Source organism: Spea bombifrons, chromosome 13, assembly GCF_027358695.1.
Source record: "Spea bombifrons isolate aSpeBom1 chromosome 13, aSpeBom1.2.pri, whole genome shotgun sequence".
Taxonomy (NCBI): Eukaryota; Metazoa; Chordata; class Amphibia; order Anura; family Pelobatidae; genus Spea; species Spea bombifrons.
In genome coordinates, this window is record NC_071099.1 from 18,078,586 (window position 1) to 18,092,360 (window position 13,775).

At 44.5% G+C, this 13,775-nt stretch overlaps 2 protein-coding genes across 2 annotated transcripts; both read left to right on the forward strand.

Annotated features, from left to right (window-relative positions):
* Positions 1 to 3,844: 3,844 nt before the first annotated feature.
* LOC128470927 (proprotein convertase subtilisin/kexin type 4-like) lies at positions 3,845 to 6,028 on the forward strand. The gene has a single exon (XM_053452779.1). It carries the CDS (start codon positions 3,845 to 3,847, stop codon positions 6,026 to 6,028), a length of 2,184 nt encoding a protein of 727 aa, XP_053308754.1.
* A 5,102-nt stretch (positions 6,029 to 11,130) lies between these two features.
* Positions 11,131 to 13,314, forward strand: LOC128470928 (proprotein convertase subtilisin/kexin type 4-like). The gene has a single exon (XM_053452780.1). The coding sequence runs from the start codon at positions 11,131 to 11,133 to the stop codon at positions 13,312 to 13,314; it is 2,184 nt and encodes a 727-aa protein (XP_053308755.1).
* Positions 13,315 to 13,775: the final 461 nt, after the last annotated feature.

Here is a 13,775-nt window from a genome sequence, read left to right on the forward strand (position 1 = left end):
TAGTGTGCCAGAAGGGGTCCGCGATGTGTCTGTTCCAGATATTCTATTATAGTGCTTGTTTTTTTTTCCCTTCTTTTAAGGATCGACATTATTATGTATCTCCAGCGCTGAGTGTACTTTTGTTTTGTTTTATTATGTTCTGTGGTCAGTATGGCTAGCAGGTAATCTCTTTAGTGCCGGTATATAGACAATGGTCGGGGCGCATAGATATGTGGGAGAAAAAGTAAAACAAATATAGTGTAATAAGTTCGTACAAAAAATAAAAAATTTGAGATATTTGTTGCACTCACCTTCAGCTAACAATGGTTCTTTACAAGGATAACAAACCCTAGTTGCTATACTGAAAAGGGACTCATATCTCCAGCTCACACAGGTCCCTTAGAGGGATAGAAACTAGACGGTTCATAGTGAGAAATCTAGTTTCCATCCAGCTAAAGGACTCTTACACCTTCAGCTCACACAGGTCCTTTACAAGGATAACAATCCTTAGTATCTATACTGCGAAGGGACTCATATCTCCAGCTCACGCAGGTCCCTTACAGGAATAGGAACTAGACAGTTCATAGTGAGAAATCTAGCTTCCATGGTCTTGCCATGGTCATAAAGGCAATAAAAATTCCAGAAACATTGTGTATTAGATTTTATTTACTCTAACGCGGTTTCATACCCATAGATATTCCTAATAATAATTGTGTTAATGGGTACCAACGTGTCCAATTGTCTTCCATCTGTCGTGGATTCACACCTTAACCCTGTGTGGTCCCTAATCTGAGCAGGAGAAAGACACAACCAATGGAGCCTTTCTTGGATATTCTCCCTTGTGTATGGCGGTCCGACGCACACAGCTCAGCTGTTCCCACTAGCTTTGGACTTTCCCGCTGCACAACACTCCGTGGGCAACAGTTTATGCCTGGCTCCTATTCCAAAAAGCCGCCACCATGAGGACGTAATCTATTAATCTACCCACGTCACTAAAAAGCTAATGTTTTGTGAGTGGTTGAGATAGACTGTAGAAGAAGAAGAAAAGAGTATAAACATCTATTTAAAGAAAAGAAACTGATTTTTAATTGCAATTCCAGATATATTACATGCGTTCTGTTCATTTAATGATTTGTGAACATATATTATTATTATTACTATTATTTTGAAACATATACAGCTGTTGCTTTATTTTATCACATTCTCATATACATTGTGAAGATCTCAATTACAGACATGGCATTTAGTCTATAACAAATGAGTCTATTCACTAAAAAATGATGTGCAGTAGAGTTGAGATCCCTGGCTTAACTAGAGTGAGTTATCTCTCTCTCTAGGCGCGCTCTCTCTCTCTATCTCAGCGCGCGCACGCGCTCTCTCTCTCGGCGCGCGCACGCGCTCTCTCTCGGCACGCGCTCTATCTTGGCGCGCGCACGCGCTCTCTCTCTCTCTCGGCACGCGCTCTCTCTCGGCCCGCACTCTCTCTCTCTCTCGGCGCGCGCCCGCACTCTCTCTCTCTCTCGGCGTGCGCACGTTCTCTCTCCCTTTCGAGGCGAGCGCAAGCTCTCCCTCTCGAGGCGAGCGCACGCTCTCCCTCTCGAGGCGAGCGCACGCTCTCTCCCTCTCGAGGCGAGCGCACGCTCTCTCTCTCGAGGTGAGCGCACGCTCTATCTCAGAGAGAGAGAGACGCACTTACTGACACAGATAGAGAGAGAGACACTCACTGGCACAGAGAGAGAGAAACACACTCACTAGCACAGAGAGACACACACTCACTGGCACAGAGAGAGAGACACTCACTGGCACAGTGAGAGAGACACTCACTGGCACAGAGAGAGAGACACTCACTGGCACAGAGAGAGAGCCCATTTTTAGTCATTTGCACGTCCCGCGCTGCTGCTTCTTCCTCTTCCTGTAGTTCTTTGTACCACACTCACTGGCACAGAGAGAGACACACACACACACTCACTGGCACAGAGAGAGACACACACACACTCACTGGCACAGAGAGAGAGACACACACTCACTGGCACAGAGAGAGAGAGACACACACTCACTGGCACAGGGAGAGAGACACACACTCACTGGCACAGAGAGAGAGAGACACACACTCACTGGCACAGAGAGAGAGAGACACACACTCACTGGCACAGAGAGACACACACTCACTGGCACAGAGAGAGAGCCCATTTTTAGTCATTTGCACGTCCCGCGCTGCTGCTTCTTCCTCTTCCTGTAGTTCTTTGTACCACACTCACTGGCACAGAGAGAGACACACACACACACACACTCACTGGCACAGAGAGAGAGACACTCACTGGCACAGAGAGAGAGACACACACACACTCACTGGCACAGAGAGAGAGAGAGAGACACTCACTGGCACACAGAGAGAGACACACACACTCACTGGCACACAGAGAGAGAGACACTCACTGGCACAGAGAGAGAGAGAGACACTCACTGGCACACAGAGAGAGACACACACACTCACTGGCACACAGAGAGAGAGACACTCACAGGCACAGAGAGAGAGAGAGAGAGACGCTCACTGGCACAGAGAGAGAGAGAGAGAGACGCTCACTGGCACAGACCAGAACCTGCATAAGTACACACTCCTGTGAAAAGCGCTTTGGGCATGCGCACGTTGACGATTGAAACACATAATATAGGCATTTAGATTAATGTTAGTGTATATTCTCATTAAAATTAGGTCATCATGGAGGACCTTGTGGATCCCACAGGTGACCGTCCCCAGGGTTATATATGTGTGTATGCATTAGCTAACACTGTATCACACTGGGAAAAAAAAGAGATCATTAATTCATATTTAATTTTGTACAGGAAACACAGGAATAGAGTTTGACTGCAGACTCCGACCTTAATCAGTCCTTGGTCGCATCTTCACTCAGTCGTCGGGATAACAATATGCCGATCCCGTTCTTATCCCAAGACCTTGCTAGGACATACAGCTACATGCCATGGATTTGATGTTTTTATATCCGGAGCCATCTGGTTCAGTGTTCAAGGGTTGACCCTGCGACTGCTTGTCTTCTCGTGCCCTTTCTACACAATTTTTAACCCTTAATCAGGTCGCTTCTTTAAATGTCACTTTATTACTCTGTTACTTTATTACTCTTAGATTCTCTTGATAAGTGTCCCCAAGAGTTTTGTTTGTATTACCACTTATGAAATACTTGGCATTATATCTATCTATCTATCTATCTATCTATCTATCTATCTATCTATCTATCTATCTATCTATTTATATATATATATATATATATACATATCTAACTCCATCATCCAAAAGTATGAGGTCACATAGAACTGTCTCTGAAAACAAATGTTGTCCATTAAAATGACATGAAATGCATCAGAAATACAGCACAGGCATCATTAATGTTATAAATGACTGAATGATTGTAGCTGAAAACGGCTGATTTTTCAGAGGCTCTTTATCATTCCCATCATTCCTGCGTTCCAACGGCACGTTGTGTTTGCTAATCCAAGTTTAACTTTAAAAGGCTAATCAATCGTTAGAAAACCCCTTTGCAATTGTTATTTTCCAAGTGACCCCATATTTTAGAATGGTAGTCTGTGTGTGATTATATATATATATGTGTGTGTGTGTAGATACCGTGTTTATAATATATATATATATATCACACACTACTGTTTCAGAATTATATATTGACATTATAACTGTAAGCATTTTCTAGCCGGCTTGTCGCTGAGAGTTCCGAGCCCCGCCCTGCTATTGTGATGTAACATATGTGCCACGCCCTTCTACTGTGACATAGTGTAGGTTATAAAAGCACTGACCGTTAGGCCAACAGATGCTTTTGTAAGCTGACAGTACAAGATGAGGAGCATAGCTCTGGTTTTCGTTGTTACTGTTCTGATCCATGTGATCTTTACTTTGGAGATTTACACAAATAGCTGGGCTGTGCACATACCCGATGGCTCTGTAGAGGCAGAACGTATTGCACAGAAATTCGGTTTCATCAACCTTGGGCAGGTGGTGCTTGGCAGTGATGTCTACCATCTATCTCATCGTGGCATTCAAAGGAAATCCTTCAGCCCTCACTGGGGTAGAAATATTCAACTGAAAAAAGAACCCAAGGTTAGCTGGTTTGAGCAGCAGACGCTGAGGAGAATGGAGAAAAGACAGCCTGATATGGTTCCCACAGACCCCCTCTTCAGCTTGCAGTGGTACCTGGGTAAAAATTTTCACTTAGGCATCCAGACTGCTTGGAACCGTGGATATACCGGACGAGGCGTGGTGGTGACCGTTGTGGATGATGGGCTTGAAAAGGACCACCCCGATCTCGCATTAAACTATGATCCGGAAGCGAGTTATGATTTTAATGACAATGATCCTGACCCTCAGCCCCGATATAACTCATCTCATGAGAACCACCACGGGACCCGCTGTGCAGGCGTGGTGGCTGCGGTTGCCAATAATGATATCTGCGGCGCTGGAGTAGCATACAACGCTAGAATAGGAGGTGTGCGAATGCTGGATGGGATAACCACAGACATTATTGAAGCTCAGTCGTTGAGTTTGAACCCACAGCATATTGACATTTATAGCGCCAGCTGGGGTCCCTCTGATGATGGAAAGGTACTGGATGGACCAAGAGTGTTGTCTTCTGAGGCTCTTTACAAAGGAATACTAAATGGCCGCCGTGGCCTTGGATCTATCTTTGTTTGGTCATCTGGAAACGGTGGCAGGAAAGACAACTGCAACAGTGACGGCTACGCCAACAGTATCTACACTGTTGCTGTTGGGGGTGTCACAAATCATGGAACAGTCCCTTGGTACAATGAGCCATGTGCATGCAAACTTACAAGCACTTACAGCAGTGGTGGTGGTGAGGAAGAGACTTTTATCACCACTGATATACGCCACAGGTGTACAGATCAACACAGCGGGACTTCAGCCGCCACTCCACTTGCTGCCGGGATCCTTGCTTTGGCATTGGAGGCAAACCCAGCTCTTACATGGAGGGATATACAACATATCGTGGTAAGAGCGTCCAGTCCTGCCCACCTAAGGGCTGACGATTGGGTCATAAATGGAGTGGGAAGAAAAGTGAGCCACTTTTTCGGCTACGGACTCTTGCATGCTGGACGAGTAGTGGAGCTGGCTGAAACATGGGAGACAACGCAGCCTCAAAGAAAGTGCCTCATAACAATTGTGAGCACCCCCAAAAAAGTGCATTCAGATCTGATTTTGACTTTCAATGTCACTGCCTGTTCTGGGTCCCCCAATCACATAACATCCCTTGAGCATGTCCAAGCAAAAATGTCCCTCAGCTACAGTCGCAGAGGTGACCTGGAAATCTATCTTACCAGTCCTATGGGCACCCGTTCTGTGCTGATGGGCAAGAGACCACATGATAACAGCACTGATGGGTACAGAGATTGGTCCTTCATGACCACACAATCTTGGGATGAAAATCCATTGGGCCTTTGGACTTTAGAATTTAGGAACAGAGGAAGCTACGCCAACCACGGATTTCTAAGTCACGTCACGTTGATTTTGTACGGGACAGATGAACACATGATGTCCAGGAAAATCAAGAAGTCTGTCGTGAGAAAGTGTCTGAGGCGGGATAGAAATGGGTCGTGCATAGAATGTTTGGCACCATATTATACCTTTGGAAAGCTCTGTCTATCTTACTGCCCTGCCAAATACTTTAAGTCTACGCAGAGAGCGGAGGTGTCAGAGCCCAGCAGCTTTCACCTTGTTCGTTCTTGTGCCGCTTGCCACCCATCCTGCTTTACGTGTAAAGGGTCGTCTGCCAATAATTGCACTTCCTGTTCCCCTTTATACGAATATAATGGAAAAGACAACTCATGCGTAAGATCTGCCTCCCCAAGTGTAGACTTCCAGAACGCCTCATTCATCCGGATCCCTCAAACAACATTAGTGGCAGTGATAATGAGTGCGGCCATTATGGTAATGGTTATGGGAGCGCTGATGGTTTTCATTCACTGGTATCTAGGAAAAAGATCACGAGTAGACCCCAGTCCCGTCTGATGGGCAACCACCGTGCTCTAAATCAGATCTGGAATCTGCGCAGGGAGGAGATTTCCTCTGCTTTTGAACGCTGATGAGGACAAATTCAACAAGGGAGAGTAGAGACCCAACCTGACGCGGATAGCACTGTTACACCAATAAAATTCCTTTTACTATTTGGCAAAAATACCTTTTCCTTGCTATATTTTACAAATTTAGATTTTAAGTACCTGGAAATTTTATGTTGAATAATAAAACAATTAAACCGCGCTCGCATGCGTGAAGGAAAAGCTTAGACCGATCTCAGATTTCATATCTTGTGTGGATTCCAAAACAAGAATCAAGCATTCTATAGCAATGCACATTGATTAAAGATTGGAAATACATCATTTTTATGTGACTTAATGTCACCACTGACAAATGGGGTTTTTTTTTTGCATTTAAGTGACTTAAAAGTTATGTAATACCCCAGATCCTTACATCACATACAGAAAAATATTTTGTTATATCTTACAGAAAATATATTTTGAGCATGAATGTCTAAGTGTAAGGGTGAGTGAGCATGGATAAAGTATTATATATTGGAAACAATATTTATTTTATTCAACAATCGTTTTGCTTCAGATAATAAACATATAGACAGTGTTATGAGAATCCACACGAATTCCGTACACAAAACAGATAAATGAAAAAGCGACAGATCACGAACAGTAGCGTAATCGCTGCCAGGAATAAAGATGGCGGGTGCGCATTGATATTGGGAGGACGTGTCATCAGTTCTGACCAATAATGAGCGAGCATTCAGCCGCTAGAATGCGTGGACCAATCCCAGCGCTCTTTTCTCGCCAGCTGAGCAGGAAGCAGGAAGCGACGTTGTGTCAGAATGCTGTGAGGGATTCCGGTACGAGTGACAGGACATGAACCCGCTCCTGCTCCCTGTGTGTTTGGGGTTCGTGGTCGCCCTGCCACCGGTACAGAATGCCAAGTAGTGCCGGTTTAGTGAGCAGGACGCGGCGCATTACAGGTAGAGATGGCGCTGCCGGTGACCGCGTTCCTTTATGTTTAAATGGGCCGGTGTTGGGGCTCTTGGAAGTCTGTAGTACCGCCAAATACCTTTATTCTGCATCCGCGCTACCGGTGGTCACAGGTTTCACCTGCACATTCACACTCATTTGTAATGTTCGTGTTTGCGTGAATTAGTAATTATATGGCGTCATTAGAGCTCATTTATGTCATAAGAGAACTGAAACATGGTACATGCTAACAGGGAGGATAAAAAGGAAGGCCGTAGGCCGTAGACTATAATAAAAGGGGCATAAAAAGTGATTTTTTTTTTGAATTTTTATAAACCCTACATCTTAAAGTTTTAAGACTATTCCATTCCTCTTAGGATGCCCCCTCCTTATAGGAATGTTTTGCTATAATTCTTGTGTCCCGGAGTAACACGAGCACTTTGTATGGTCAGGAGATTGTTGTATACCCGTGTAGTTTACGGTGTTGCCGTGTTGTTACTGTTATGTCGGCGGTGCGGAGATGTATAAGGGTCCGCGCCTGTGTGCGCCGCTGGAGATAGCGGTTTGTGGGATCATTAGAGGAGGTTCTGGGTCCCTGACCGTTATTCACAGTTAGTGTGCCAGAAGGGGTCCGCGATGTGTCTGTTCCAGATATTCTATTATAGTGCTTGTTTTTTTTCCCCTTCTTTTAAGGATCGACATTATTATGTATCTCCAGCGCTGAGTGTACTTTTGTTTTGTTTTATTATGTTCTGTGGTCAGTATGGCTAGCAGGTAATCTCTTTAGTGCCGGTATATAGACAATGGTCGGGGCGCATAGATATGTGGGAGAAAAAGTAAAACAAATATAGTGTAATAAGTTCGTACAAAAAATTAAAAATTTGAGATATTTGTTGCACTCACCTTCAGCTAACAATGGTTCTTTACAAGGATAACAATCCCTAGTTGCTATACTGCAAAGGGACTCATATCTCCAGCTCACACAGGTCCCTTAGAGGGATAGAAACTAGACGGTTTATAGTGAGAAATCTAGTTTCCATCCAGCTAAAGGACTCTTACACCTTCAGCTAACAATGGTCCTTTACAAGGATAACAATCCCTAGTTCCTATACTGCGAAGGGACTCATATCTCCAGCTCACACAGGTCCCTTAGAGGGATAGGAACTAGACGGTTTATAGTGAGAAATCTAGTTTCCATCCAGCTAAAGGACTCTTACACCTTCAGCTAACAATGGTCCTTTACAAGGATAACAATCCCTAGTTCCTATACTGCGAAGGGACTCATATCTCCAGCTCACGCAGGTCCCTTACAGGAATAGGAACTAGACAGTTCATAGTGAGAAATCTAGCTTCCATGGTCTTGCCATGGTCATAAAGGCAAGAAAAATTCCAGAAACATTTTGTATTAGATTTTATTTACTCTAACGCGGTTTCACATATAACATACCCATAGATATTCCTAATAATAATTGTGTTAATGGGTACCAACATGTCCAATTGTCTTCCATCTGTCGTGGATTCACACCTTAACCCTGTGTGGTCCCTAATCTGAGCAGGAGAAAGACACAACCAATGGAGCCTTTCTTGGATATTCTCCCTTGTGTATGGCGGTCCGACGCACACAGCTCAGCTGTTCCCACTAGCTTTGGACTTTTCCGCTGCACAACACTCCGTGGGCAACAGTTTATGCCAGGCTCCTATTCCAAAAAGCCGCCACCATGAGGACGTAATCTATTAATCTACCCACGTCACTAAAAAGTTAATGTTTTGTGAGTGGTTGAGATAGACTGTAGAAGAAGAAGAAAAGAGTATAAACATCTATTTAAAGAAAAGAAACTGATTTTTAATTGCAATTCCAGATATATTATATGCATTATGTTCATTTAATTATTTGTGAACATATATTATTATTATTATTACTATTGTTTGAAACATATACAGATGTTGCTTTATTTTATCACATTCTCATATACATTGTGAAGATCTCAATTACAGACGTGGCATTTAGTCTACAACAAATGAGTCTATTCACTAAAAAATGATGTGCAGTAGAGTTGAGATCCCTGGCTTAACTAGAGTGAGTTATCTCTCTCTCTCGGCGCGCGCTCTCTCTCGGCCCGCACTCTCTCTCTCTCTCGGCACGCGCTCTCTCTCGGCCCGCACTCTCTCTCTCTCTCGGCGCGCGCCCGCACTCTCTCTCTCTCTCGGCGCGCGCATGTTCTCTCTCCCTCTCGAGGCGAGCGCACGCTCTCCCTCTCGAGGCAAGCGCACGCTCTCCCTCTCGAGGCGAGCGCACGCTCTATCTCAGAGAGAGAGAGACGCACTTACTGACACAGATAGAGAGAGAGACACTCACTAGCACAGAGAGACACACACTCACTGGCACAGAGAGAGAGACACACACTCACTGGCACAGAGAGAGAGACACACTCACTGGCACAGAGAGAGAGCCCATTTTTAGTCATTTGCACGTCCCGCGCTGCTGCTTCTTCCTCTTCCTGTAGTTCTTTGTACCACACTCACTGGCACAGAGAGAGAGACACACACTCACTGGCACAGAGAGAGAGACACACACACACTCACTGGCACAGAGAGAGAGAGACACACTCACTGGCACAGAGAGAGAGAGACACACACTCACTGGCACAGAGAGAGAGAGACACACACTCACTGGCACAGAGAGAGAGACACACACACACACACTCACTGGCACAGAGAGAGAGAGAGAGAGACACTCACTGGCACACAGAGAGAGACACACACACTCACTGGCACACAGAGAGAGAGACACTCACAGGCACAGAGAGAGAGAGAGAGAGACGCTCACTGGCACAGACCAGAACCTGCATAAGTACACACTCCTGTGAAAAGCGCTTTGGGCATGCGCACGTTGACGATTGAAACACATAATGTAGGCATTTAGATTAATGTTAGTGTATATTCTCATTAAAATTAGGTCATCATGGAGGACCTTGTGGATCCCACAGGTGACCGTCCCCAGGGTTATATATGTGTGTATGCATTAGCTAACACTGTATCACACTGGGAAAAAAAAGAGATCATTAATTCATATTTAATTTTGTACAGGAAACACAGGAATAGAGTTTGACTGCAGACTCCGACCTTAATCAGTCCTTGGTCGCATCTTCACTCAGTCGTCGGGATAACAATATGCCGATCCCGTTCTTATCCCAAGACCTTGCTAGGACATACAGCTACATGCCATGGATTTGATGTTTTTATATCCGGAGCCATCTTGTTCAGTGTTCAAGGGTTGACCCTGCGACTGCTTGTCTTCTCGTGCCCTTTCTACACAATTTTTAACCCTTAATCAGGTCGCTTCTTTAAATGTCACTTTATTACTCTGTTACTTTATTACTCTTAGATTCTCTTGATAAGTGTCCCCAAGAGTTTTGTTTGTATTACCACTTATGAAATACTTGGCATTATATCTATCTATCTATCTATCTATCTATCTATCTATCTATCTATCTATCTATCTATCTATCTATCTATCTATCTATATATATATACATATCTAACTCCATCATCCAAAAGTATGAGGTCACATAGAACTGTCTCTGAAAACAAATGTTGTCCATTAAAATGACATGAAATGCATCAGAAATACAGCACAGGCATCATTAATGTTATAAATGACTGAATGATTGTAGCTGAAAACGGCTGATTTTTCAGAGGCTCTTTATCACTCCCATCATTCCTGCGTTCCAACGGCACGTTGTGTTTGCTAATCCAAGTTTAACTTTAAAAGGCTAATCAATCGTTAGAAAACCCCTTTGCAATTGTTATTTTCCAAGTGACCCCATATTTTAGAATGGTAGTCTGTGTGTGATTATATATATATATGTGTGTGTGTGTAGATACCGTGTTTATAATATATATATATATATCACACGCTACTGTTTCAGAATTATATACTGACATCATAACTGTAAGCATTTTCTAGCCGGCTTGTCGCTGAGAGTTCCGAGCCCCGCCCTGCTATTGTGATGTAACATATGTGCCACGCCCTTCTACTGTGACATAGTGTAGGTTATAAAAGCACTGGCCGTTAGGCCAACAGATGCTTTTGTAAGCTGACAGTACAAGATGAGGAGCATAGCTCTGGTTTTCGTTGTTACTGTTCTGATCCATGTGATCTTCTCTTTGGAGATTTACACAAATAGCTGGGCTGTGCACATACCTGATGGCTCTGTAGAGGCAGAACGTATTGCACAGAAATTCGGTTTCATCAACCTTGGGCAGGTGGTGCTTGGCAGTGATGTCTACCATCTATCTCATCGTGGCGTTCAAAGGAAATCCTTCAGCCCTCACTGGGGTAGAAATATTCAACTGAAAAAAGAACCCAAGGTTAGCTGGTTTGAGCAGCAGACGCTGAGGAGAATGGAGAAAAGACAGCCTGATATGGTTCCCACAGACCCCCTCTTCAGCTTGCAGTGGTACCTGGGTAAAAATTTTCACTTAGGCATCCAGACTGCTTGGAACCGTGGATATACCGGACGAGGCGTGGTGGTGACCGTTGTGGATGATGGGCTTGAAAAGGACCACCCCGATCTCGCATTAAACTATGATCCGGAAGCGAGTTATGATTTTAATGACAATGATCCTGACCCTCAGCCCCGATATAACTCATCTCATGAGAACCACCACGGGACCCGCTGTGCAGGCGTGGTGGCTGCGGTTGCCAATAATGATATCTGCGGCGCTGGAGTAGCATACAACGCTAGAATAGGAGGTGTGCGAATGCTGGATGGGATAACCACAGACATTATTGAAGCTCAGTCATTGAGTTTGAACCCACAGCATATTGACATTTATAGCGCCAGCTGGGGTCCCTCTGATGATGGAAAGGTACTGGATGGACCAAGAGTGTTGTCTTCTGAGGCTCTTTACAAAGGAATACTAAATGGCCGCCGTGGCCTTGGATCTATCTTTGTTTGGTCATCTGGAAACGGTGGCAGGAAAGACAACTGCAACAGTGACGGCTACGCCAACAGTATCTACACTGTTGCTGTTGGGGGTGTCACAAATCATGGAACAGTCCCTTGGTACAATGAGCCGTGTGCATGCAAACTTACAAGCACTTACAGCAGCGGTGGTGGTGAGGAAGAGACTTTTATCACCACTGATATACGCCACAGGTGTACAGATCAACACAGCGGGACTTCAGCCGCCACTCCACTTGCTGCCGGGATCCTTGCTTTGGCATTGGAGGCAAACCCAGCTCTTACATGGAGGGATATACAACATATCGTGGTAAGAGCGTCCAGTCCTGCCCACCTAATGGCTGACGATTGGGTCATAAATGGAGTGGGAAGAAAAGTGAGCCACTTTTTCGGCTACGGACTCTTGCATGCTGGACGAGTAGTGGAGCTGGCTGAAACATGGGAGACAACGCAGCCTCAAAGAAAGTGCCTCATAACAATTGTGAGCACCCCCAAAAAAGTGCATTCAGATCTGATTTTGACTTTCAATGTCACTGCCTGTTCTGGGTCCCCCAATCACATAACATCCCTTGAGCATGTCCAAGCAAAAATGTCCCTCAGCTACAGTCGCAGAGGTGACCTGGAAATCTATCTTACCAGTCCTATGGGCACCCGTTCTGTGCTGATGGGCAAGAGACCACATGATAACAGCACTGATGGGTACAGAGATTGGTCCTTCATGACCACACAATCTTGGGATGAAAATCCATTGGGCCTTTGGACTTTAGAATTTAGGAACAGAGGAAGCTACGCCAACCACGGATTTCTAAGTCACGTCACGTTGATTTTGTACGGGACAGATGAACACATGATGTCCAGGAAAATCAAGAAGTCTGTCGTGAGAAAGTGTCTGAGGCGGGATAGAAATGGGTCGTGCATAGAATGTTTGGCACCATATTATACCTTTGGAAAGCTCTGTCTATCTTACTGCCCTGCCAAATACTTTAAGTCTACGCAGAGAGCGGAGGTGTCAGAGCCCAGCAGCTTTCACCTTGTTCGTTCTTGTGCCGCTTGCCACCCATCCTGCTTTACGTGTAAAGGGTCGTCTGCCAATAATTGCACTTCCTGTTCCCCTTTATACGAATATAATGGAAAAGACAACTCATGCGTAAGATCTGCCTCCCCAAGTGTAGACTTCCAGAACGCCTCATTCATCCGGATCCCTCAAACAACATTAGTGGCAGTGATAATGAGTGCGGCCATTATGGTAATGGTTATGGGAGCGCTGATGGTTTTCATTCACTGGTATCTAGGAAAAAGATCACGAGTAGACCCCAGTCCCGTCTGATGGGCAACCACCGTGCTCTAAATCAGATCTGAAATCTGCGCAGGGAGGAGATTTCCTCTGCTTTTGAACGCTGATGAGGACAAATTCAACAAGGGAGAGTAGAGACCCAACCTGACGCGGATAGCACTGTTACACCAATAAAATTCCTTTTACTATTTGGCAAAAATACCTTTTCCTTGCTATATTTTACAAATTTAGATTTTAAGTACCTGGAAATTTTATGTTGAATAATAAAACAATTAAACCGCGCTCGCATGCTTGAAGGAAAAGCTTAGACCGATCTCAGATTTCATATCTTGTGTGGATTCCAAAACAAGAATCAAGCATTCTATAGCAATGCACATTGATTAAAGATTGGAAATACATCATTTTTATGTGACTTAATGTCACCACTGACAAATGGGTTGTTTTTTTTTTTGCATTTAAGTGACTTAAAAGTTATGTAATACCCCAGATCCTTA

Bases quoted from the DNA above. Each gene is read 5' to 3' on its own strand.
- LOC128470927 (XM_053452779.1), top strand. From the start codon at position 3,845: ATGAGGAGCATAGCTCTGGTTTTCGTTGTTACTGTTCTGATCCATGTG.
- LOC128470928 (XM_053452780.1), top strand. From the start codon at position 11,131: ATGAGGAGCATAGCTCTGGTTTTCGTTGTTACTGTTCTGATCCATGTG.